Below are 24,441 nucleotides of genomic sequence, written 5' to 3'. Positions count from 1 at the left end.
ATCTTAAATGATTTTTTTTTGTGGTGGCACACTGAGAGAGATGCAGTTGCAGTCAAAACGGTTTCTTAAACCGAAGTGCTCTGAGAGTATTGCTAAAGCGGTGGGAGTGGTGTGATTAGTTAGTTTGTGAACGTATTGTTTTCATTGAGATCGTCCAGTTCATCGCGAGGCCGGTAAGTTTGGCCGATTCTGTTTTGGTGTGTGTTGACAGGCTTTTCGTCGGGGCTTGTTTTCAGTTTCTCATTCAAGGCAGTCTTGGTTGGTTTTCTCTCTGCCCAGAGGTCTACAGCATCAAGTGAAACCGACGGCATTTGTTCTCTCCCCTTTACGTTTGTACATACCTTTTGTAGATTGTTTTTTCCAGCCTATTTGATATTATCGTTTTTCGATGGGAAAATTCTCATCGACAATCACATTTTCGTAAAATCTGATGAGAAACGTTGCGTGTGGCCATTTCACCCCTCTTGAGATTTTTTGGTGTCGGTGAACCGATCAAACGTTGGTAGAAGCTAAAAGAGAAATCAGTTTCATTATCAACAACCCTGATGTGAGATGTGCCTGTGAGCCGGATCGATAAGAGACTTTCATCACACAGGCCGTGTAGCAACTTCACTAGGTCTCTCTCAGACTCTCACGCCATTACGTATACACGTTGACATTCTTTCCACGAAGCCATTACCGTTTCTTTTTCTCTCCTTGTCTCTCATATACGTTTACGGTTTTATTTTTTCTTTTTTTTGACGATGAGTGAAAGAGTCGGCCTTTTTCGCCATAGGGCATTGTTGATCCAGGGTCAGTGCAACCGCAAGGCCAAGAAACTAACCAATTTGGTTGCTTTTCCCACTTTGAAGATTGTGTGTGTGTGTGCTGCAGCTAGTAGTAGTATATTTATTATCAGTAGATTATTAAGCAACCCTTGTCCTCTAACCGTCTGCTGACATGCTTATCGATATATCATTTGCAGACGAGGTAACTTCATTTATTGATTCGACCCTTGGCTGGCTTTGAACAAAGGTAAATCATGAACGTAATCTACCTTGCCCTGCATTGATATCGTGTTGGTTTCTATGACATGAAAGAGAAAGTGATGGCCACATCACGTTGATGTTTGCCGGACGTATCACAGGACTAACTGATAAAAGCAAAGTGTCCTTCAACGACGTAGGGCTCTCTCATGTGGTTCGTTCACCTCCTCTGTTGCGGGTCCATTCATATTCATGTATGCAATAACCCCCGTACGAGATGTGATCCGTCACCATAGATGCCATCATCGGGAAAAAACAATTTCGATGAAGCCCATCTCTTGTTATTATTATTTTCGATGCTAACCCCGAGACTGTAGGAATCGGCTGCTACCTTTTTTGTCTAGCTGGAAAGAAGAGAGAAATAAGTCAGTAAAAAGGTAGAAGAAAAGACAGAAAAGAAGGAGGGAGTTCAAAGATGGCCTCGAGCTGAACAAGCATGAAGGCCAAAGCCTCATGTTACATACCTATGGCAACACGAAGGGAGCCAACCACGGTCGCATGCGTCTATATACCTGGTCGGGACTACATTCCACTCTTTGGCAGTAGTTTGCTTGGGTTTCTCACGTCACGGGCGCCATTTTGATGGTCCGCCTTGCTGGGGAACGTTCGCTTGTTGTTATAGTCTGCTCCTCCAGCAGCTTCGCGGTCGTTCTCATCGATTTCCCTCCCGACGTGATTCAACTGGACAGACGTTTTGCGTCCGTTTTACGCCATTTCGTTTCTGTGTTTTACGGCCGAGTGTGATCTTTTTTAAGAGTGAACTAGATTGTGACTACTGTGTGTGACGTGTGTTTGCACGTGCGGAATCGTTTGTGCAACCCAAAGAAATAAGACGGAAATATTTGCTCGTCTTTCTGTTTTACCGGAATGGCAACTGGGCGGATATCTCTTATTTTCTGACTTTACGGGTCGCCGGTGCCGGCGTAATGGAAACCGGCCGTGTGACGACGCACGAATTTAATTCGCACGGATCTTGATGCACATCTAGTTTTTCGTTCATCTACAAAATATCCAACAAAAAACTCTTTTACATTTTATTTTGCACACATTGCACCACCAAATCTTAATTTAAAAAAAAACCAAAACATGGGCAACGCCCATTCTGCTCTTCCGCACGATCCGCTCGAATCGGCCGTAACCCATCCGATCGCTCCGGTGGCCAATGAAATCGACAAGGTGATCGGGTCTCTTATATTTTAATTCCTGCTTAACATTTGACCGTGGCCAACTCGATTTGGTCGAATCAAGGAAACTTTCTAAGAATGTATCGGGTAATTTTAGTTGAGGAAGCAAAAGGTTAAAAAAGATTGGAATGTGGGCTAGGTTGGGTCTCGGAGCGTGTAACACGTTGCGTCTTACCTGGGGCGTAGCGATGACCTGTTGCCCTCTGGCGTTAGCTGACGTGTGAAGCGACGTCACGCCCCCCTTTCCTCTGAGGCTCCAGCTCCTCCTCTTTGATCTTGCCATGTTTTTCTTTTTCACGTGTGTGTGTGTGTCTGTCGTTTCCCGAACGGAGATGCCCTATTCTTTTATTATCTCACAAGTTGCTGTTTATTCTTTGGGTAATAATCAAGATTCGGTCGAAAGAATATCTCTCTTGGCAATGGCGCGCCGTCTCGACGTGCCCGCGCTTGAGAAACAATCGATAATATTCGGGGCGTGTGGGTTCTCGTTTCTTTCGTTAATTTTTTATTATTCCACCGAGGTACCGTACTCTTCAGGGCATGATTCATTGCGTGCGTTTGCGAAAGCGTAACGGGATAGTTGCGCTAACTGAACGAATTTGCCGTTATGTTGCAACGTTAATTTCTCCATGAAACGGCTGGAATGGCCGGAATTCGGGTTGGACCCGACACCATTGCAGATCGCGGCGTCTCTAATATTTTGCTTCGGTTTTTCTTATTGCAGGCTGAGAAGAGCGAGACCAAGGAGAGCGGACGCCATAAGAGGATGGAGCGATTGCGGAGAAGCTTCCGCGAAAGTTTCCGTCGCCGCAAAGACCACGTCCCCGAGAGTTCAAAACCGCACCAATGGCAGTCGGACGAGGCTGCCGTTCGAGCTGGAACTTGCAATTTTTACGTCAAGGTTCGTGAGCACGTTATATACATTGTGCAGGACGTATATTTTTGTTGTTGACGTTTGGCAGGAATCCACGTGGTTCTATTTATTTGCGATTCGCTCACCTTTTTGAATTTTTATTTTTTCCAGTATCTGGGATGCGTGGAAGTGTACGAGTCACGTGGTATGCCTGTTTGCGAGGAAGCACTCAAAGTGCTCAGGGTAAAATATTCATTTCCATTGAAACGATGATGACAAAATATTCCACATTTATTTATTTATTCATTCCCAAAACAGAATTCTAGACGTCGACCAGTAAAAGGCGTTCTGCACATTTCCGGCGATGGATTACGAGTTGTCGAAGAAGACACCAAAGTATGAAATTTCCGTTGATTTCGTCACCGACATCTTAGACTCACTTTTCTCTCTATTGCATCGTGAATCACAGGGATTGATTGTCGACCAGACGATTGAGAAAGTCTCCTTTTGTGCTCCGGATCGTAATCACGAAAAAGGATTCTCGTACATCTGTCGTGATGGTACTACGCGTCGTTGGATGTGCCACGGATTCTTGGCCAGCAAAGACTCGGTGAGGATCGTAAATGAATTGCTGTCAATCCAACAGAGAGAGAGAGAGACAAGCTTGATTACCCCAATAATGAAAGTGGCCATCGTCAATGATAATGGATTGACGGTTTCCGGTCTTATTTCCTCCTTTGACTTACGCTGGTTATTAATACTATTGTTGATGCCCTGGTTTTTTTCTTTTTTCAGGGAGAGCGGTTGAGTCATGCAGTGGGTTGCGCTTTTGCCGTTTGCTTGGAACGGAAACAAAAACGAGATAAGGAGTGCAGCGTGACGATGAATTTCGACACCTCCAACTCTACATTCACGCGCTCGGGCAGTTTTAGAGCAGCGCCCTTGACGGAACGCATTCAAGATCCGCAGGAATACAGACCGGCCGGTAATACCTCACATCTATTTCTTGAGCCCAAAAGTGACTCATGCATCTCACGTGTTGATTGCTCATTGTGGGAAATTCTAGAACCACCGGCGCCGGCCAAGGCAGTGGTCAATCCGTTCGCCATTGAACGTCCCCACGCTGCTCCGCACCTGCTCGAGCGACAAGGCTCATTTCGTGGGCTCTCCCAGCTCAATCAGAGTTCACCTTTCAAACGTCAGATGTCGCTTCGAATCGGAGATTTACCCTCGACCGTCGAACGCCAACAAAACTCGTTGAGCAATGAAGCACCCAGCTACAAGTCCAACCTGATCGTCACGCCTGGTAAACATTTCTTCGTTATTTTTCGTCTGGCTCATTCGTCTCCCCATTGCGGCTTTTTACCGTCCTTGTTCCAGTACCGTAGACGATCCTTTTTTTGTTTGTTCGTGGGTGTTGATGGTGTTTTTTTTCTTCTCTATTGCAATGTGTCTGATGCATGCTTCGATCCCATTCGTCCACCGTACAGAAAGTCCTCAGCCTCCTCCTCGAGTCAGTCGTCACCGTATGCAGCCATCTCCTAGCCAAGACTCATCTAGTGAGTGAATGCATTACTTTTTTGTTTTGTTGCTTTTCCATTTCCCGCTTGGAAATTTTGATTGGACCACCAATTTGAGTGACATGTCAAAGACTTTTCAGTTAACCGATCAGAGACAATTTTTAATTAATTGTTTTCATGGATTTGCTATTAAAGTGACTCCGATTCCGGAAACTTCGCCTATGGTAGAACGTTCCAACGCAGTTAGCGCCATGTGTCAGCAGCTATCCCAAGGATTGTCACTCTTATCGTCTACTGATGATCCCTTCCTGGTGGACAACAAAGTCAACGTAAAGTTTTATTTTTCATTTGTTTTTAGATTAATGTTAATAGAGGCTAATTTGGACTTTATATTTTTCAAATAGATGGTCCCACCCACTAACGGATTCCAGGTGAACAATAAGGAAGCGTCGGTGAACAATCCAATGTCACGAGGGGAACAGTGGCTGGGCAGTTTAACGGCCAGCGTGGCGTCCCAAGGACCGAGCTCGCTGCCGCCACGTCGCCCGCCTGCCTTGATGGCTCATTCACGATCCCAATCACTAGGATCGCCCCCAGAAGCTCCTTCCATTGCTCCGGCCAGTCATTCTTTGGCCACTCCGCCACCACACTTGCCGGCGATACCACCGCGCAGTCCTTTCCACACGGCTCTTCATTCCTCTTCTTCTTCGCCCACCAGTACGCCGGCACATCATTCCCCGTCAATCACCAATCGAACAAACGCACTAATATCGGATCCGTTCGACGCCGAATGGGCCGCTTTAGCCACGCGCAGTCCCAGCAACACAAATCCTTTTCTTCAGAATTCTGTCGTCAAGACCTTTGAAGTTCGTATGTAGAGACGATGGCACACTTCTTTTCAGTAATTCTTCCTTCCCCCGTTACCCTGAGACAACTAACCCATCAGTGGTTTTACCTTTTTTTTTTAAATGCCAGACTGATTTGATGTATTATATATACCTCTCCCATACCAACCCTTAAAAATTCCTTCTTTCTTTAATTTTTCTTTCAAGAAAACACAGACATTCCTATACTTCGTGTGCCGGAACGCTCTTAATTTTGCCATCATCATTTTTTGTGCTTTGTTTTTCCTCTTAGATATCATTTGATTTGATCCCTGCCAATTCAAAGTTTGCCCCTTGTGCAACGATGGCGGGATATGAACCTTTACAACAGTTCTAAAAATTTGCGATGCCCATTCCCTATATTTCGCTGAGCTGTCAAAGCTGGCCAGATCTCGCGCGTGGGTATTGAAACATGAACTAATTCCATCCTTTTATTTTAAATTTCGCATCGACTTGGTCATGTAGTGATGCTGTCGGCTGAAATTAGTAGATAGGGTGAGGAGAGACGGGAACGAACGATTATTTTGGTTAACTTTTGTTTTTAGTTTTGTCGTCCATTTCGCACCAGACTGTTGCCCTCCTAAACAACGGACAATTAACGATTTGATTTCGATCCGCAGGCTTTTTTTCATGGAAGCGCGGACTCTTGCACAATTTTGTACATCTCTTTATCTTTAAACTAAACGAAAAACAAACCAACAAAAAACAGACAAAAGAGGAAGAAATTATTATAATAAGCTCTGTCGTGTGTGTGTTTCTATGTATATAATAACAATGTCAAGGACTACCCCGATCGTATTCGGGCAAGAGTTGTTTCGAACGAAATTTAAGACTTGCAACGTGGTGCCGTATAGCATAAAATAAGTGATAGATGATGATGATTCACACGCTCAGTGATTGTTTCGTCAAAGAAAATGAGTATGGGCTTTGTGTGGAGGGTGGGGGACATCGGACACTATTCTAAATTATACGCACCGATTTGCTTCTTGCAGACCATTTTCTCGCCGCTGTTTATTTGTTGATGATCATTAATAACTGTGTGCCCTACTTTCCCATCTGCTGTGGCCGTGTTTTGTAAGAATTTCGGAGCCGGACGCCTTTACCGATGTCTATTTCTACACCATTCAGGCACACGTTCAACCAACAAATGAAGGCATAACATTTCCGATTTTGTCGCTTTTCACTCCCATCTTTCCCTTTTCCTTCCTTTTATTTCATCCTTCTTATTTTTTTTTTGCCAAGGAATGTTTCAAAGTGTGTTTATATATATAACCTTAATCACACTTTACAAAAATCTACAAAAATTCTTAATCAACCCTAAAATTTGATGGACTTTCTTCAATGTTGTAACGACAATACAATCTTCTCGTTCTCATCCGTTAGCTTTTCCCTAGTTTATGATAAACTTGATAGGGTGAGTTTCTATTGCGGTAAGGACAAAATTTGTCGAAATAAATTCAATCGATTGAATAATTAATGGTTTTTCTTTTTTTTTTGTAGGTCTAAGGTTTTGATAAAGGAAAATGGGTTCATGAGATAAACAAATAAATGGCCATATGAATTTGTTATCTAGGTAAGTGATATCTTTCATTTCTTTCAGATTGCTTTCAGTTTTTGTTGTTTTACAATCGTACGGTTATAAACTTATGCATTATTGCTTCGAGGAAAAACCTTTAACCTGAATTATATATGTAAGTCCCAACTTTTTGCGTTAAAGTTGTGACGGTAATAACAATTTCTAGGTTACAGTAGCGACTTGAATTATTGATCAAACGTTTTCAACTTTCTTGCGATAAAAAGTTGGGTTAGCCACCAGCAGGAATACTTTTATCGTTATAATCCTATGACGTACAATTAACTCAGTAAATCGATAAAACTCTTGTGAAATTGAAGATTCTTACATATCCATATACGAACGCCAACTTTTTAGAAACTCTGACATAGCTAAGCGTCCGGAATTAGGAAATCACCACCATGTTTGTGAGTAAACATCAAACGCTCTTATAGCCTCTAGGTGAAATCTTTGAATTATTCTGGCGCATGCCCGTTGCGTTTGAGATCCTGCAGATGAAAAATGTTGTTGTTTACCGGCGCCAGCAAAAGAACCAGTTCAGTCCGGTTTTAGCATATAAGACATCTCGCACGCGGGTCTGTATACTGTCGCATCGGCATGGGAAGCATCAACGCGGATAGAATCAAGTTACTTCTGTACGGCTGTGAAGTCGTACCCCGTATCAGTGAAACTAAGTCGTCATGATATCGCAATCGGAAATCAAGCCACTTATTTTATCGACAAGTGAGTCGAAGTGGAGCATAATTCTCTATCCGAACACGCGAAACAATGTTGATGTACCGTTTTCTGTGAGCAGTCGATGTTTCAAGACCAATATCAACTGGACTAATTTCGTCAAACCAGGAGAAGAAGTCAGGAAGAACGATCCAACATGACCGAAAAAACTGGTAATTATGTTTATATTTACCAAAATATTGTTGGATATACTTTTATTGGCTTAAAATACTTCACAGAAAAATCGGCGACCGGCCGTTGCCGCTCAGCTCCTAGTCTGAGTCCAGACATCGATGCTGGATGGGCCTGGGTTATTGCTGGAGCTGCTCTCGCCGCTTCGGCGATTTCGTCGGGTAAACCCCCCACCCTCTGATGACCCACGGATTATAATCTGAAAATGTTCACTAGTCTATAGTGGTCGACTGCTGGTCGTGCGTGGCGTATTGTCCATTTTCATTTGGGAAAGCCATCATCAGGAATCTGTGCCTTTGTATGAATCGGAACCAACTTTGGAAAGCGCGGCCAGACGCATCATTCAAATTGAAATATACCGAAATGGTTGGTTGGGTCAAGAGAGAAAAAGTCAAGAGAGGACGGTATTTGACAAAACTTAATCGGTACGGTAGTGTACCGATTGTATTTCTACATTTTCTTGTACTCATCAAATGAATTTCAAAATATTTTCGGTAAGGTAACTGGAACGATAGCAAACTGGGGTCTGAGTTTGAAACAAATGCGAATTTCCGAGAAACTTGACGTCACTTTTAAACGCGCGTTTAAACGCAATCAACAAGGCAACACAGCATGGTTAAGACTTTAAAGCAGGCAGGGTGGAAGACTTACACGACTGGCTTTCTCATTGGGCTGCGTTCAAGAAGGTTTCAACGTGCAAATAGGAAGAACCATCGTCCGAATGGAAAACAAGGATCATTTGCAATTCGTCGGCCACCATGCAGGTAGTTCCCACATATTCAATTGGCGGAACGCGCGGCGTTTTCTTGCGGGCATCGATCCTCTTCACCTTCGAGGATACTGCAGATGGTTTAGCCGAAGCCGAACGGGAGACAGCATTCAGGTGGGAGATTTTCCTGATCAGGAAATTAGAGCTGGATGGCTCCGGGTGAATGAGAGCTGCTTGGAAATCCCAGATCTTCAATACACCGTCGTCATCACAAGTGACGATGAATTTTTCCGAAATGATTCTAATGGAAATAATCAAAGAAACAAAGTTGTAGTAATTTCTGTAAGAATACGGTAAGATTTAATCTTGTTAACTTACCTGATTGCACATAATCCTTGGTCGCCATGGCAAATGGTTTTGACACAACGACCAACAGCAGCCCTCCAGATGCTAATAACAGTGAAATGAGCGGAAATGACCAATAAAAAAAAATCAACGTCAAATAAAACCTAAAAAAATTGTCTTCCGTTTGGCCCATAACAATAAATCCATTTAGATAATGGAATTGGTAGTCTTCGAATGGTGAAGACGTTGGAATCGAAATTTTATGGACGACATCATAGGAAACTGCGCTTCGAATTTCTATCTCGAAAGTTTCTGCCATACTGGGCATGTACAATCGTTGCTCATCTCTGGAGAAAAATAACACGATATAATCGTCATCCATTGCAACTTCCAGAAAAAATCTGGGACTTGGTAGAACTTTCTGGTAATAAAGTAAAGTGACGTCTCCGTCCCCATTCAGGGGAATTCTGCGCAGTGTCACAATGCATTCTGATTCATCCTAAAAATAACCAATTACTCAAAATAAGTAAACTGATGGCAAAGGAACCTGAGTTTGCATTTAATACCGAAACCCTTTGGTAACACGACAGTAGCAAATCATTCCATAGGCAATGGCCTTTCACATAGACCGACCTCCGTCCGTTTCCTTGCTCCGGAACAGGTTTCAAGACTCTCAACTTAAAGCAATTTATTAACTATCAACGTTGTGTGACACCATATAGAGTTTGCTTACCAGTTCATGTGATTTTGCATCCCAAACGCAAATTTCTGGGTGGACAGAAAAGGATGCTGTGATGAAATTCGAATTAATCTTCACACGAGTCAGTTCAAAATCACGATCCCTTCCATTCATGTTGATTTCAGTTAACGGAATTTCAAGAACCTGAAGGATATTACCACACTTAGGCCTATTATGTACAATAGTACATTTTCACATTTTGAACAAATATTAACCTTTTCCAGTTTGAGGGTCCAGCGATTACGAACAAGTATACGACATTGCTGCTGTATTTGAACGATCCATTGTGAATCCACTTCACATTCATAGCGATGAACCAAGATACAGGGATTTCCAAAGCTTTTGTATTTGACACGCTGATGTTTTCCTCCAGCTCTCCAGTTTGAATCCACACTCTAGAAATGGACACCAAATTATTTAAAATGAACAAAACTGATACTGAAACATTTTTATTACTTGGACACATTACCTTTTGAATTTCATCTTCCACCAGACAATACATTGTGTGGTAGTACTCACAATGACGTTGAGAAGCATCAGCATTTCCACGACTCAGCAGCTCTTGATCTTTAAATACTTTTACTGCATCAAACACTTTTTTCCAATAGGGCAACACTTTTTTCTAGGTAGAGATAACATAACTGTTGCTGTTTACACCATATAGCATCTCCTACTCAAACACATGCTAAAAGATTAAAAGATATCGCTTTACCTTTCTTTCCAACATCACCTTCCAGAAGGCCCCTTTGGAGATGATCTTTTTCCAAAAACTGAGACCATTTTTGAATTCATCAAAGAATCGTAATCCAAATAGGCAAAAATCTGATCACAAATGAAATCCAGGTATTGACCTATACACAAATTGGTCAAATTACACAATTCAATCAACTTTCATTTTCTTTATGCAAATGGTTATTAGGGTTTACCATGCAGGCTTTCAATAAAGTCAAATTTAAATTCCTCCATGGCGATTGGTGTGATTTGACGAAAAGAGAACCATGAAACTATCAGAGGAGTAAATCACACGACAACTGCGAAACTGACATATGCCAAAATGCAACAAGTTCTAAACAAAATGGCGTCCTCACCTTTTCTGACCCTTCCCTTTCTCTAATCTGATTGGCTGAAGGAGAAATCAGCGCACGACGGCCATGACCCCCCAAAGCTAATCCTTCACTATTAATTACTATATTACTAATTACTATATTCATCCTAGCAGCAATAACTGTAAGCAATCATGGCCTTGGTTTTCCCCCCTTGATGACCCACGGAAAATAATCTAACAATGTTCACTAGTCTGTATATAACCTTAATCACACTTTACAAAAATCTACAAAATTCTTAATCAACCCTAAAATTTGATGGACTTTCTTCAATGTTGTAACGACAATACAATCTTCTCGTTCTCATCCGTTAGCTTTTCCCTAGTTTATGATAAACTTGATGGGATGAGTTTCTATTGCGGTAAGGACAAAATTTGTCGAAATCAATTCAAACGATTGAATAATTAATAGTTTTTTTTTGTAGGTCTAAAGTTTTGATAAAGGAAAATGGGTTGATGAGATAAACAAATAAATGGCCATATGAATGTGTTATCTAGGTAGGCCTAAGTGATATCTTTCATTTCTTTCAGATTTCTTTCAGTTTTTGTTGTTTTACAATGGTATGGTTATAAACTTCTGTATTACTGCTTCGAGGAAAAACCTTTAACCTGAATTATATATGTAAGTCCCAACTTTTTCCGTTAAAGTTGTGACGGTAGGCTAATAACAATTTCTAGGTTACAGTAGCGACTTGAATTATTGATCAAACGTTTTCAACTTTCTTGCGATAAAAAGTTGGGTTAGCCACCAGCAGTAATACTTTTACCGTTATAATCCTATTATGACGTACAATTAACTCAGTAAATCGATAAAACTCTTGTGAAATAGAAGATTCTTACATATCCATATACGAACGCCAACTTTTTAGAAACTCTGACATAGCTAAGCGTCCGGAATTAGGAAATCACCACCATGTTTGTGAGTAAACATCAAACGCTCTTATAGCCTCTAGGTGAAATCCTTGAATTATTCTGGTGCCTTCTTGCTTCTGGCGCATGCCCATTGCGTTTGAGATCCTGCAGACGACAAATGTTGTTGTTTATCTGGACCACAAAGTTGCGCCAGCAAAAGAACCAGTTCAGTCCGGTTGTAGCATACAAAGAGATCTCGCACGCGGGTCTGTATACTGTCGCATCGGCATGGGAAGCATCAACGCGGATAGAATCAAGTTACTTCTGTGCGGCCGTGAAGTCGTACCCCGTATCAGTGAAACTAAGTCGTCATATCGCAATCGGAAATCAAGCCACTTATTTTATCGGCAAGTGAGTCGAAGTGCAGCATAATTCTCTACCCGAACACGCGAAACAATGTTGATGTACCGTTTTCTGTGAGCAGTCGATGTTTCAAGACCAATATCAACTGGACTAATTTCGTCAAACCAGGAGAAGAAGTCAGGAAGAACGATCCAACATGACCGAAAAAACTGGTAATTATGTTTATATTTACCAAAATATTGTTGGATATACTTTTATTGGCTTAAAATACTTCACAGAAAAAACGGCGGCCGGCCGTTGCCGCTCAGCTCCTAGTCTGAGTCCAGACATCGATGCTGGATGGGCTTGGGTTATTGCTGGAGCTGCTCTCGCCGCTTCGGCGATTTCGTCGGGTAAAGTCCACGCGATATATTTTCTAGCACAGATTTAATGCCCCATTTATTCCCGTAAGACAGCTGTCTACTACACCTTCAGCATGTATTTCCCGTTGCTTCTCAATGAATTCCAAGCGACACGGTCGACCACCGCTTGGGTTGGATCGCTCAACAATGGCGTATACATGTTAGCAGGTTAGGATTTTGTTTGTGAAATTTCATACCATATGGCCAGTTCAAATGACCATGTCAATCATTACATATATAGGTCCAATAGCCACAATATTTATCAAGCGGATTGGATGCCGATGGACTGTTATGCTGGGCGGAATATTATCGATGATCGGGTTCGCTTTGAGTAGCATTGCGCCCAGCCTTATAATGCTGTTTTTTACACATGGAGGAATAACAGGTAGGAATCGCAGCATTACTTATCGATAGACATAACTTCATTAATTTTTTAAAAATTTTACCTTTACAAGCATTTGGTCTATGCTTAAACTACACATCGTGGATCGTGGCTATTTCAGACAGCTTCGTCAAGAAGCACGCGATCGCCTTCTCGCTAAGCCAATCTGGTGTTGGATTAGGTGTTTTCGTCTTTGGCCCACTTTTCAATTTTCTAATTGACCTGTACGGATGGAGAGGTGCATTCCTCATCACTGGCGCCTGCACTTTTCAATTGACTTGCTTGGGCGCTTTGATATTTCCACCGAGGAAGCCAGCGAAAAATGAAAATGTGGATTTTGAAAGCTTTCCTCTCAACGCAAACGACAAGCAAGGAGAGAAAGAAGAGAAAAGGTACTCGGATTTAATTGAACCCCAGGTTATAGTTGATGATTACATCGACGGGACCCAGCAGTTAAAGTGGAAGGACTATTCGGCCTGGCTGTTGCATCTTAGCAGCTTTTTTTGGTTACTTGCCACATCCATACCTTACATTTTACTGGCTGATTACACTCGCTCTCTTGATCTCGAGGAGTATGTTTTTATTTGTTACAATTGCCATTCAAATAAAATTGCTGAAACTTTTATGGATTTATTTTTTCTCTCTTCTTTTTTAGATATTATATCGTTATGCTGAGCACTATGGGAGTAGGAGACCTTGTGGGCCGTTTAGTTATCGGTCCGCTCGTTACATTTTGGAATCTTGATGTGACAAAAATTTACGCCGTTTCCCAGGTGTTTTGCGCTATTTTGATCGCATCCTTTCCATTAGTAGTGAACGGAATTCAAATGATTATCCAAGGCTTTTTATTTAGCGTAAGCTATGGCCTTCAGTGTTTGCTCCTTGGTAATTGACCTTGCAGTTGAGAGAAATGTTATGTATTAATTCTCCCTTTTTTTCCTAGCACTGGTACCGCGATCTCTTTTTGGAACACTGAACTTGAGCCGAGTTTTCGGAATAACAATGTTTTTCGGGGGTCTTGGAATACTCATTGGTCCACCAATTGTAAGGAAATTTATAACGCTCCTAGCTCAAAATAGCTCTTCGTGTTTACAGTGCATTATTTTTCTACAGGCCGGACTAATTGTAGATAGCACTCCAGGACGGTCTTATTGGTTGGCATTTGTATTTGCTACTGTTATTCAATTTCTAGCAGCAGCATCAACGATTGGTTGCTACGTTCTGCGTCGAACGAAACGGTGACCCTTTATTTAAAAATATCTTTGAATTCCGCTTCTCGCAACTCAAAGTCTTCCTAAAGATAAAATTGAAATAATGTTGACGAGTTTTAATTGACGCTGTTTTGACTTAAAGTAGTTCTTTCAGAAATCCGAAACAATGAAACAATAGCGTTTATACTAATATTATGACATCCAATAAAATTGGTGTTAAAACAGAAAAAAACATTCATATACATTTTCTTATTCACTTGTAATCGCATTCAATACAATTTTACTTCAAGGTAAACGAAAACTAACTAAAAAACAATCGCGAAAAAATGGGAATTTAAATTTCGATACCGAGATGAATTTTCATTTACGGGTGCAGAAGACGATTGAATGCGTTGTAAGAAGTTTCAAGATCAAAGAGTAATTGTCGTACTTGACTTTCGCTGAGCTCATCAGACGCTTGCATGGATAAAAGGGTTTGAAGCCACTGATTGACCTTCTTCTTGCCTTCAAATTCATCAGGAACCAAACTAAGTCTTGCCATAGTATCAGCAAGGTCCCTAAGGTCTGGCTGCAGTTCATCATTGGCTCGAATGTCCAGGCGAAGTTTATCCATACTTGTGATGAATAACGAAACAATATCTGCAATGCTGTAAAGAAATCATTTGTTGGTGTGATAATCTGTTTCGAAAGCAATTTTCTTTAATTTATTTTACCATTTGCTAGTGTTCCCCTTGTCATCCCTTATTGTGATTGGGCGATCTTCTTTAATCCTCTCCATCGCTGCTGGGCAATCTAGCTTGAAATGTGAGGTGAATTTCTCAACGGATGGAAACTCTTCTCCCTGGACTTGTTTGAAAGCAGCTTTAAACTGAACAAGCAATTTGGAACATGCAGCTGTGTACTCTTTTGCTGTCACAGAATCTTTGATGTATGCCTTTTCAAGACATTGAATTGTATTGATAACTGCATACAAATCAGCCATATTATCATACCTAAAGAAAGAAAACAAATTACCATTTTTTTTAAATAATAGTAAGGCAAATAAACACAGCACTTCTCCATTAAAAAAAAATAAGATTTTCTAACCAACAATTATCTACAATTAGTCACAAAGATGGAGTAAGGAGTTCTAACATTGCAAAATAATAGTATATTTACTTTTCTCGTTCTCTTGCATTCTTGTACAGTTTGGCCTCTTCAAAGTCTACGTTTTTCAACCCTGACATTTCGTTATTCTGAGCGGTCGTCAACAATGTTTTTCAAACTATGTGTGCAAAACAATAATTGTAGTGTAACTATTGCCACATTCGTTAAACGAATGAGATTTCAGACTTTGACAAGCAGATGATTCATCAAGGCAGGAACTAAACTAAGAAGAATCACTAATTCTTCGTCTGCTCACGAAATCACAAACCCAGCCCCTAAAAATTGTGTATGCAATGCAACGTTGCTATTTCTAAACCAATAGGAACAGTCTATTAAATTAAATTAAAATTCTTCCAATGGCCTAGTTAACTCATATTGTTCTTCCATTAGTTGTTGTACCCCGTGCTTTCCAGAGCTAAATACAATCCTCGAAATTAACTGGAAAATTTATACACCCACAAAACGGAACTGAAGGCTCTGCTGAAGGCCGAAATACGCATTCTATTTTTCTGCTTCCTTGCTATAGATGGCGTTTTCTTTGTGTATTTTCATCACTAGATGGTGCATCTTTACAGATTTACGGAAGTGTACGAACAAAAAGGGAAAACAAAATAATAAACAAAGGTCGAATCGTCGAACAGCTGTAAATACGCACTCTTAAATGCGTACATTCGCGAGTTAGTTGATACGTTTAAAAGTTGTGTATAATGTACTCAAGTAAAACCTAATTCAGTGAATAAAACAAAAATTATTTGGGAAAACATTCTAACAGCGTGTGAAGTTGGTATTTTAAAGATTTAAAGAAATTCTGCATCTAGCCAAAATCCAAAATGCCTTGGTACTTTCCTTGGTCTGAGGCTATCAAGAAAAGGGCATGCAGATATTTGCTGCAACATTATCTTGGTCGATTCTTGGAAACAAAATTAGGATTAGATCAATTGAGTGTAGATCTGTACAAAGGAACTGGTTGTGTAAAAGATGTAAACCTTGATGTAGAGGTAAATAAGAAATTAAAGTTAATTAAAGTTGTACGTAAACACCCCCTTGATTTTTATTTGCAGGCATTGAATGACCTTAGTGATGAACAAGGTTTTCCAGTAGAATTTTTAGATGGGTCTATAGCAGAAGTATCAGTGTCTGTTCCATGGTCAGCTCTACTCAGTGACAGTAGTTTTGTAGAAATAAAAGGACTTTGCTTGGTTGTTAATCCAAAGCAACAATGCAAGAATGGTATGAAGTTGAAAACCGTTGTAAAATTTTAATTAGTAATTTTAATTCCTTTTCATTTTAATGATAGCATTTATGTGGGAATCTATGATCAATAGTATGATTATGACTACAAGTATGCAGCTTGCAGAAGAGTGCTTGAAGCAAAATGAAGGTGAACCTTTGGATGAATCTCAAAATTCCTTTGAGGGACTGGAATTATTTGCCCAAACACTCGAAACAGTTCTAGCACGCATTAAAGTTCGCTTCATTGACACTGTCATCAGATTGGAACATGTTCCTCAAAGCTCTCTGTCAGGTGTTGGAATAGAAATCCATATTAAAAGGTAAATAATTAATAATCTGAAGTATCTGCTAAGTAGGTCTTAATATTGAAAAAATCCTCCAGATGTTGATAAAGCATTCAATTTAACTAAAAGTAAATGTTTTGCTTCCCAGAGTGGATTACTATGATATGGCAGGACTGGACCAAAGTATTCCTAAAGGAGAGCAAATTGTCAATGAAAAATCAGCATATGCAACTAAAAAATTGAGATTGGAAGGTGTTTCAATCTATTCTGATGAATTTGCCGCAAATGAAAAAACACAGTCAAGAAGCTATTGTTCTTCTTCTGAAAGTGCCTCGAATTCCGATTCGTTTTCAGAATCCAATCAAAGCAATAAGTCTCAAGAGCAAATAAAAGTTTCCGATACTACGATTCTTTGTGGAAAACTAAGTGGCAGACATGAAATAGCAGTACGATACAAACAGTGTGACACCTTGCCAGGGCCCAAGGTATAGTCGGATATTTGATTTTGCCAAATACTTTAATTAGTTCGATTATATATTAGATGGAGCTAGACGTAACACTGGGGTCAACGCTCGTATTCATTTCACCTCGGCAACTTCATTCATTCCATGCGATATTTCAAGCTTTGCTCCTGCCAACTTCTGAGATTAAGTAATTTGAATTATTAAAATGATATAAAATAAAAATAAAATAAAGCACGCTAATTTTTTCCTTCCGCCTTTTAGCATCAAATGCAAACGTACTGAAAAGCCTATGCAACTCTCAGACTATCGCCGGATCGAAAACGAGCTCCAACAACAAATAAAACAAACAACTAGTACGACAAACGTTCCAGGAGAATCACTGAGTAGGAAAGGCTGGTCCACTGGATACTTAGGTTGGAATCGTAATTAACTTTATAGAATATTGTCATTGCGTTATTTATATATTATTGTCATCCACAGATGACAGTGATGATGAGTTTCATGCTTTTGAACCATCGTCCCCCGAGAAAATACAAATGGAATCAAAACATCAGCGACCTTCAACTGGCTCATCGTAAGTAAATATTTTTCTTTTCGCAATTTTTGCCAGATTGTCCTAATCTTTTATCTTGTTTTAGATGTGAAAACAACGGGCGTAACGATTCTCCTTCAACTCGACCTTGCAAAGCTAACAATCGTACCTTCCACAGTATGTAACGTATCATTTAAATTTCCATGGGTATAATGCCCTTTTTATGTAGCGCGTTCGCTCTTTTTAAAATCAGCGTTTTCTTGTAAGTATTTTCTTGTGCTAACGTAATTACTCTGCTCGATGCTTGATCAGATTTGTCTGAGAATGGATTCTCCGCGACGGAGGATAACGCAGCTGTGCGAATGCGGTTCTCTGTTAAAATGGGAAGTCTAGCAGCTCTGCTGCTTCATGAAGATATCCTCACTTGCAGTTCAACTACAGGCCAATTAGCAGCTTCTTCCGTTGAACAGATGCGTTCTTTGGCCAATTTTTTCTTTGGAAAACTAGGGCTATTTAGTTTGGCTGGAGCTGGAATTAAAGATTTATCTGTTGCTAAAGAAAAGCTTGATTCGGCCTGTACTAAAAGTTATTTACGGTAAGAAAAGATCACTGCAATTTTTTTTTATTTACTCGTTATTGATCAGTTATGTTCGGTTGCTTTAGAATTATTCTGGCCCCTATAAGTATTACTGGCACCGAGCAGGATTCTGCTGTAGGAACTACTTTGGAATTTAATTTGACCGTGGCCGTGGCAGACGTCTTGGAATGCCTCTTAGAAAAAAATCCTTCAGTGCCTAATAGTGGGATTGACTACAGTTCCGTAAGTGACTAGTTTTGCCAAATTTTATATGTTTAAATTATCATCTTACTCTTTTAAATTAGATTATCAACTTCTTCCCGAATGTGGATGGATCTATCCAACCAAAGCCAAACCTTCAGTTGAAGTTTGTTTCTCATCAACCGGGGCGTATTTTACAGAAAGTTCGCAACCCTTCCAAACCCGAGATGCATATCAAGTAAATTTGTACCGTGTTCTATTATTTATTGGACAATGTCGAAAATTTTTTTATTTGAAACACAGTATTTGCCTCAGTCCGTGCGAGGTTGAAATCGATATGTCGATAGTTGATCGTATTACAGCCCTTTTAAATCGGCCGAATTTCTTGAATAGTCCAAAGGCTAAGTTCAATCAAATGTATCAGGTACTTAAAATATTTATTTTTGAAATTTATTGATGAATAATATATGGTCTATCTGATTATTATGTTCGGCAAAGGAGAAGCATCCCAGCGTTGATGCCATCTTAGACAATGATTCACTTTGTCAGACATACTTCAGTGTGTCATCACCCAAAATTAATGTTAAGTTGAGGTAATTAAATAGTTGAAAAACAAGGTTGAATAGAAATAAAAACAACTATTAAATTGGTCGAATTCTTTAGGTTCCCTATTCCGGATTTGCGGCCTGTCCATGATATGCAGCGGAACCCTTGGTGGCGAAGGTGTCTTCGTCCCGATATTTTATCCTTTGCTCTCTATGAAGTAGTTTTAAACTCTACATTCGTTCCCAACGAAACAATTACAACTTTCCACCTTGTCTGCAAAGAAGCACTTGGTAGCTACCAAGAAAAAGCGGGCCAAGAAACCATAAACTTTTTGCAAGCTACTGCTCAAGATGGGGACGACGTTGATATAGCTGACGGTGCTGGGCATTATGACCTACCTCGAATAACATTTACACTTCGACCTTCTCAAACTAATGGTTTTGAGCTAGAAGATCACGATGAAACAAACCACGAAAACGAAGAAGATATCGATGTCATGACTATGTCAACAGGAGAAGCTTTACTTGGTATAACTTCTTCCCAACCCTCACCTTTCAGTAAACAACGGCGCATTCATAAAGGACATAATCATCGTGACGAAGGTTAGAAAAACGTCAAAGATGAAATCTGTTATGTTTTTCTAATTAATCTGGAATTATAAAGGTTCGACTCTAGATGAGTTGCTGGTTCCTGGCAACAGTGAAGAGATCGCGGAGTTTATGGCTGTAGCTTCAAAAATGTGTCTAACTCAGATAGACATTTCCATTCCGAAGGCTACGATTCTGTTGCCATCAAAACAGTTTTTTGAAACGATCTACAACAGGCTTTCAACGGATTTATGCTTGTGGGAGCCATCGGCTCCTGAATATTTCGCCTCTCATGGACATGAGACTCAAAACATGTCCAGTTTCAGTGGACTTAGTTCAGCTGTTTTGCAAAGCCCGATTCCTAATATGTTTATTATGTGCAAATCTGGAGTGGCTTACGGTAATAGTATATTTAATTTTTATACTCCAGTCTCAACACGGTACTTACTATTATATTATCACAGAATCGGATTCGGAGTCTGATGAAGGTGAAAGTGGGACTTTTTCTTACATGAAAAATCGTCAAGATCAATGGAACATTAAAAAATGCGCAAAATCTTCTCCAAGTAAAATGTGTGTATCAGTCAATATTGGCAAAGGATCTGGAACGTTGTTCTGTCAACTCAAGGTAAGTTTCATAATTTATTTTTTTTTTTTCAAAATGTTCTTTCTAATTGTCGATTTGTGAAGGATTCATTTGGCAACGATAGTATGACTCACCATGGAGAGGTCCAGTGTACAGTCGAAGACGGGAGGCTGTTTTCAGTGACCGCTTTTAAAGGAGATGCTCAAACGGGATACGTCTGTTTTCAAGCTTCAAAAGCATCTCTGTCTCATAATGGTATTAGTCATTATTTTAAATAGTTTGAAATGAAATCTATCGCTAATTTGTTATGATTAATGGAAAATTTTAGGGTATGTTCTAAATTCTTACGATGATGTTGGTAATCGACCCAACTCCAAAATCCACCAAACAAGCCGAGTCGATCAGGTTATTTACCCATCATCTAATGATACCAAAGTGGGGCGTGAACAGTTAGAAAGCGGGCCGATGCTTTCTTTGGCCTTAAAGATTCATAATGATACCCGCCAGGACGTAAAGGTCAGACTACTTTATTTAGTTTGTTAATTTAAAGTTGTGCAGGGTTTTTATATTTTATTTCAATAGACTTTCAAAACGGCTATCTCGCTTCAAGGAGGGACTCTTCGTCATCGATTTGGTCTTCCAGCTCAGAGTTGGTTCAACCAGCTTATCGACTTCTTTGACGTTGTTGACTATCCTATAGCAGGATATCGTACACCTACTGTTATTACAGAACTTCATCTGAATCTTTCAAACTGCGGAATCGACTATAGGTAGTTTGTTTGTCTTTTCGTTCCTGTTTCTATCTTACAATTTAATTCTTTGTGTGTGTGCACGTATTTTAATACTCACTCATATTTAATATTTTTTTATTTAGGCCACTTTATTTGCCCGCTAGAGCATTTCTTAGTCTTGGGACATTGAATGTATCTAGCAACATCATGGCTCAAACCAACTCTTCGGTGCTACGTTTCGTTATGGAAGATGCCGCCTTATATTTGTCAAATCGTGTAAGCTACGGAACGGTAAATCTTCGGCGAGACTACGTCTGCGTCTTAGATATTGACCTGATCGAGTTGTCTTTAAGAATACGCGAAAAACAACAACCTACGGAAACCTCGTCAAAAAACAAAATTGAAATCGGCGAAATCAAAAGTCCTTTTGTTGAACTACAAGCATCTTTAAATGTAGTACGTTTAAGGACTTGCGCTGATTCTTGTCGCCTGTTACTCGATCTAATAACATATTTGGCTGATGACGGGGATTTCGATGAAAAAGGAATCGCCATGTCGGAAGACTCGAGTGAAAGTGGTTTGATGAGAAGTGGGTTGAATAGTGCAGTAGGGGGTTCTCTGTCATCTCTTCATGGACAGGAAGTAGAAGCACAAGTCAATGATCTGATGGCCGAAGCAATGCAAGATTCAAGTCCTGTCCAGCATCAGCGGCCTCAGAAAGTATCACCAAAAGAACATTTGGTTTCCAATACGACTGAAGTGTTCTTCTTTCCGGATGAGAATCGAGCTCCTATTAAGAAGGAGAATGTTGTTGACGATCAAAGCGAACCCTGCGGAATTTGGCACAAGGAAATAGATCAGCAACTTATGGACGATGCTCTTGATCCTGCGTGCGACGATTGTCCGAAATTAGAAGAAGAATTTTGCATCTTGGAAAATGATCCTGGCATCGGCTTTACGGTCAGTCATTTTTTTCCCGTAATAATTTTATTTGTATTTTAACATTTTTCTTTTCTTTCTCTTTTGTTGTAGCCTCGTGGAGGTGAACCCCAAATTCGTCAGTTAACGTCAGATCCAGTTCAAGTTGTCGAGGGACACTTTGCGCCTCCTATTGGAAAAACTGATGTTCTTAAAGCTCCAAAAAATTTTCCTGTCCCGGTCATGCGCTACACCTTGGGGGAAATGACTGTGATTTGGGAAGTCTTTGGTGGTCAAGATTTCCCAAAATTATCATCTACTTCATTTCCTAGTTCAAGGTTTTTAATTTTATTCTTTTACTTTATTTTAACTTTAACAGTAATCTTATTTTATTGTGGTTTTTCTGCAGCAAAAACAAGTTTCATCGAACTGTTAGTTTTTCAAAAGACAGTCAGGAACAAGTGAAAATTCGACCATCAACTGAAAATAAATCCCACTTAGCTGGGAGCTCCAGTAGTGGTGGACGTAGGCTTCAGAACCATACAGGAGGTTGTAACAGACAACAGGATGTCAAATTAGAGCTCCAAATGAATAAGGTATACAGTAAATACACCATATACCGTGTAATATTAATTTCAAATTAATCGTTATTTAACAGGTTCGCTTCATACACGAGGTATACCCTGAGGATACTTTCCAAGCTTCTCGTCAAGTCCTGACAATTGGTGATATAGAAATCAGGGATCGCCTAGCCGAATCACATATCAACAAATTTTTGTATCAATACTGCTGTGAGGCTCGACCCCGACAAGCTCATGCTAATATGGTTCTGATTAAAGCGTTACATGTTAGACCTGATTTGCATCTTCCGGCTTTGGAGTGCTGTTTAAAAGTAATCGAATCAAGCTCTTCTATAATGTTTGTTTAAAGAAGAAATGCTTAAAGAAATTTTCGTTGGTCTCCTTACAGGTCTCTATTTTACCTCTACGCCTACATATAGATCAAGACACGCTTACTTTTATGAGTGAATTTTCCTCTGCCTTGTCCGAAGCAGGAGGCCATAGTGAAGGTTCGTTCTTTACATTTTTATTTGTAATTATTTTAGGATTATTTCTATCATTTCATTTTTTATGTTAGAAGAAGAAGGGGGGAAATCCTCCATGAATACACCTACTGCAGTTCCCGTGATGGGTGTAGCAGGCGAAGTTATTTCACCAACTATGGGTAGCCGAGACTTTCCGAATCAACCAGATTCAATTAGTAGTGCCGACAGCAGCGACTTAGCAGTTTCCCCACCCGTATACTTTAGATCGTTTATCTTTTCCCCCGACGTTTTGATTCGTTTTGACTATCACGGCAAAGGGGTTGATCTTAGCCAAGGTCCGTCTTTTTCTGGACTTTTGGTCGGGCTTGGACAATTGAATTGTTCGCAGTTGACTCTTAAACGACTTTCCCATCGTCATGGGTGAGATTTGTTTTTTCATTTTTTATTTCATAGATTTAAAAGTATTTAATGAAATGTGTTGTGAAATGTAGGCTTTTAGGTGCTCATAAGCTGATTGCATATGCACTTAATGAGTGGCTAATGGACATAAAAAAGAATCAACTACCCTCTGTGATGGCTGGTGTGGGACCGATGCATTCAATAGTTCAATTAGGTAAGCATTTGATACATTTCTCAAACGTAAAAAAATTAATCTGCTACCAATTCTTGACATTCCAACCTTTAGTTCAAGGAGTCCGCGATCTCTTTTGGTTACCAATCGAACAATTTCAAAAAGATGGCCGAATCGTACGTGGACTGCAGCGCGGTGCTAATGCATTTAGTACCTCGGCTGCGTTGGCAATTTTGGAATTGACTTCTCGGCTGGTACAGACATTACAGGTGTGTATTATTACAAACAACTGAAATAAAAAAAACACAAATATTTCATAATTTTATTATAACATAATGAAACAGAGCGCTGCAGAAACGGCATACGACGTAGTTTCGCCTGGCCCAAGTGTAAGGAGAACTCGAACGGGATCCCGAGGACGCCGTCGTCGACAAGTCCAGCCCGTAGACATCCGCGATGGAGTAGCAAAAGCTTACCAAGTCGTTAGAGAAGTAATTATTTTGAGAGGGTACGAAATTGACTTGAAATCTATAATTAACATTTTACAAATATAGGGTTTGGGAGAAACCGCTCAAACTTTAGTCCGTGTCGCTAACGAAGAAGCCGAGCAAAAAGGTATGACAGGAGCCGTAGGTGGTGTTTTACGACAAATTCCTCCCATTGTAGTCAAGCCGATAATTTTAGCAACTGAAGCCACTTTCAATGTGATTGGTGGCGTTCAAAGCCAGTTAATGCCCGACACGCGCAAGGAAGCCAGTGACAAATGGAGACAAGACGATTGAAAACTGTATCTAAAACTCAGCCTTGTTGCGATCTGCAATAGCAGCTGCTGCCTTTTTTCCCTTAACATTTTTTGGTCTACTTTCAATGATCGCTTTTATACGTTTAGTTAAAATTTTTCCATAATTGTCGAACGCTATGGTATAACGTCAGAAAATATACATTGATTTCCATACTCTTCTTCCGATAGT

The 24,441-nt window shown here is 40.1% G+C and overlaps 5 protein-coding genes and 1 long non-coding RNA gene across 10 annotated transcripts; 4 read left to right on the top strand and 2 right to left on the bottom strand.

The window, feature by feature from the left end:
* Positions 1-119: 119 nt before the first annotated feature.
* LOC124192103 (protein numb-like) lies at positions 120-7,926 on the top strand. Of its 4 annotated transcripts, none has more exons than XM_046585269.1 (10): positions 120-173; positions 2,934-3,110; positions 3,234-3,305; positions 3,381-3,458; positions 3,532-3,672; positions 3,858-4,047; positions 4,129-4,368; positions 4,553-4,621; positions 4,778-4,911; positions 4,987-7,926. In XM_046585269.1, exons 2-10 carry the CDS (start codon positions 2,976-2,978, stop codon positions 5,458-5,460), a joined length of 1,533 nt encoding a protein of 510 aa, XP_046441225.1. In that variant the 5' UTR covers positions 120-173; positions 2,934-2,975; the 3' UTR covers positions 5,461-7,926. The 4 variants fall into 4 exon arrangements, 2 of the variants coding, with proteins under 2 accessions (XP_046441225.1, XP_046441224.1); XR_006873581.1 differs by lacking the exon at positions 4,553-4,621 and having other exon boundaries at positions 123-173; positions 4,987-6,896; positions 6,967-7,926; XR_006873580.1 differs by lacking the exons at positions 120-173; positions 4,553-4,621 and adding an exon at positions 1,078-2,201 and having other exon boundaries at positions 4,987-6,896; positions 6,967-7,926.
* Positions 7,927-8,498: 572 nt separating this feature from the next.
* LOC124192105 lies at positions 8,499-10,792 on the bottom strand. Its single transcript, XM_046585272.1, has 9 exons — positions 10,665-10,792; positions 10,451-10,589; positions 10,208-10,360; positions 9,954-10,133; positions 9,733-9,882; positions 9,566-9,676; positions 9,164-9,498; positions 9,033-9,104; positions 8,499-8,955 (listed from the first exon to the last, which is right to left on the bottom strand). Exons 2-9 carry the CDS (start codon positions 10,463-10,465, stop codon positions 8,610-8,612), a joined length of 1,362 nt encoding a protein of 453 aa, XP_046441228.1. The 5' UTR covers positions 10,466-10,589; positions 10,665-10,792; the 3' UTR covers positions 8,499-8,609.
* Positions 10,793-11,077: 285 nt separating this feature from the next.
* Positions 11,078-11,333, top strand: LOC124192111. Its single transcript, XR_006873586.1, has 2 exons — positions 11,078-11,202; positions 11,266-11,333. It is a non-coding gene; the product is annotated as an uncharacterized LOC124192111 (long non-coding RNA).
* Positions 11,334-11,712: 379 nt separating this feature from the next.
* LOC124192106 (monocarboxylate transporter 12-like) lies at positions 11,713-14,281 on the top strand. Its single transcript, XM_046585273.1, has 8 exons — positions 11,713-12,267; positions 12,334-12,447; positions 12,511-12,624; positions 12,698-12,841; positions 12,912-13,410; positions 13,494-13,723; positions 13,782-13,882; positions 13,952-14,281. The coding sequence occupies exons 1-8, from the start codon at positions 12,252-12,254 to the stop codon at positions 14,078-14,080; spliced, it is 1,347 nt and encodes a 448-aa protein (XP_046441229.1). The 5' UTR covers positions 11,713-12,251; the 3' UTR covers positions 14,081-14,281.
* An 8-nt stretch (positions 14,282-14,289) lies between these two features.
* LOC124192108 (vacuolar protein sorting-associated protein 28 homolog) lies at positions 14,290-15,686 on the bottom strand. Its single transcript, XM_046585276.1, has 3 exons — positions 15,208-15,686; positions 14,763-15,041; positions 14,290-14,696 (listed from the first exon to the last, which is right to left on the bottom strand). The coding sequence occupies exons 1-3, from the start codon at positions 15,273-15,275 to the stop codon at positions 14,414-14,416; spliced, it is 630 nt and encodes a 209-aa protein (XP_046441232.1). The 5' UTR covers positions 15,276-15,686; the 3' UTR covers positions 14,290-14,413.
* Positions 15,687-15,753: 67 nt separating this feature from the next.
* On the top strand, positions 15,754-24,430 carry LOC124192098 (autophagy-related protein 2 homolog A-like). 2 transcript variants are annotated; one of them, XM_046585256.1, is made up of 29 exons: positions 15,754-16,193; positions 16,257-16,425; positions 16,493-16,748; positions 16,861-17,197; positions 17,254-17,363; positions 17,438-17,589; positions 17,657-17,750; positions 17,815-17,885; positions 18,021-18,303; positions 18,372-18,528; positions 18,591-18,724; positions 18,790-18,910; positions 18,985-19,079; positions 19,150-19,634; positions 19,696-20,019; positions 20,084-20,247; positions 20,310-20,460; positions 20,534-20,721; positions 20,788-20,975; positions 21,080-21,896; positions 21,969-22,192; positions 22,264-22,450; positions 22,513-22,746; positions 22,824-22,923; positions 22,992-23,319; positions 23,391-23,512; positions 23,585-23,739; positions 23,815-23,961; positions 24,025-24,430. In XM_046585256.1, the coding sequence occupies exons 1-29, from the start codon at positions 16,026-16,028 to the stop codon at positions 24,250-24,252; spliced, it is 6,189 nt and encodes a 2,062-aa protein (XP_046441212.1). In that variant the 5' UTR covers positions 15,754-16,025; the 3' UTR covers positions 24,253-24,430. The 2 variants fall into 2 exon arrangements, with proteins under 2 accessions (XP_046441212.1, XP_046441213.1); XM_046585257.1 differs by having other exon boundaries at positions 15,792-16,193; positions 22,995-23,319.
* Positions 24,431-24,441: the final 11 nt, after the last annotated feature.

The sequence above is a fragment of the Daphnia pulex genome, chromosome 4 (genome assembly GCF_021134715.1).
Source record: "Daphnia pulex isolate KAP4 chromosome 4, ASM2113471v1".
Taxonomy (NCBI): domain Eukaryota; kingdom Metazoa; phylum Arthropoda; class Branchiopoda; order Diplostraca; family Daphniidae; genus Daphnia; species Daphnia pulex.
Note: the sequence above shows the minus strand (reverse complement) of the source record. Positions and strands in the feature narration are given on the sequence as shown.

Excerpts from the sequence above, each read along its gene's own strand:
- LOC124192103 (XM_046585268.1), top strand. The coding sequence starts at position 2,112 with ATGGGCAACGCCCATTCTGCTCTTCCGCACGATCCGCTCGAATCGGCC. Across the intron at positions 3,459-3,531 it reads TTGTCGAAGAAGACACCAAA|GGATTGATTGTCGACCAGAC; the intron begins GTATGAAATTTC and ends CGTGAATCACAG. Across the intron at positions 3,673-3,857 it reads TCTTGGCCAGCAAAGACTCG|GGAGAGCGGTTGAGTCATGC; the intron begins GTGAGGATCGTA and ends TTCTTTTTTCAG.
- LOC124192098 (XM_046585256.1), top strand. The coding sequence starts at position 16,026 with ATGCCTTGGTACTTTCCTTGGTCTGAGGCTATCAAGAAAAGGGCATGC. Across the intron at positions 17,886-18,020 it reads TAACAATCGTACCTTCCACA|ATTTGTCTGAGAATGGATTC; the intron begins GTATGTAACGTA and ends ATGCTTGATCAG. Across the intron at positions 23,962-24,024 it reads CTTACCAAGTCGTTAGAGAA|GGTTTGGGAGAAACCGCTCA; the intron begins GTAATTATTTTG and ends TTACAAATATAG.
- LOC124192105 (XM_046585272.1), bottom strand. Across the intron at positions 9,677-9,732 it reads ATGCAAAATCACATGAACTG|TTGAGAGTCTTGAAACCTGT; the intron begins GTAAGCAAACTC and ends AATTGCTTTAAG. Across the intron at positions 9,105-9,163 it reads ACGGAAGACAATTTTTTTAG|CATCTGGAGGGCTGCTGTTG; the intron begins GTTTTATTTGAC and ends CACTGTTATTAG.
- LOC124192106 (XM_046585273.1), top strand. Across the intron at positions 12,448-12,510 it reads CGCTTCGGCGATTTCGTCGG|CTGTCTACTACACCTTCAGC; the intron begins GTAAAGTCCACG and ends CCCGTAAGACAG. Across the intron at positions 12,625-12,697 it reads TGGCGTATACATGTTAGCAG|GTCCAATAGCCACAATATTT; the intron begins GTTAGGATTTTG and ends TTACATATATAG.
- LOC124192108 (XM_046585276.1), bottom strand. The coding sequence starts at position 15,275 with ATGTCAGGGTTGAAAAACGTAGACTTTGAAGAGGCCAAACTGTACAAG. Across the intron at positions 15,042-15,207 it reads AATGCAAGAGAACGAGAAAA|GTATGATAATATGGCTGATT; the intron begins GTAAATATACTA and ends TTCTTTCTTTAG. Across the intron at positions 14,697-14,762 it reads AAGGGGAACACTAGCAAATG|CATTGCAGATATTGTTTCGT; the intron begins GTAAAATAAATT and ends ATTTCTTTACAG.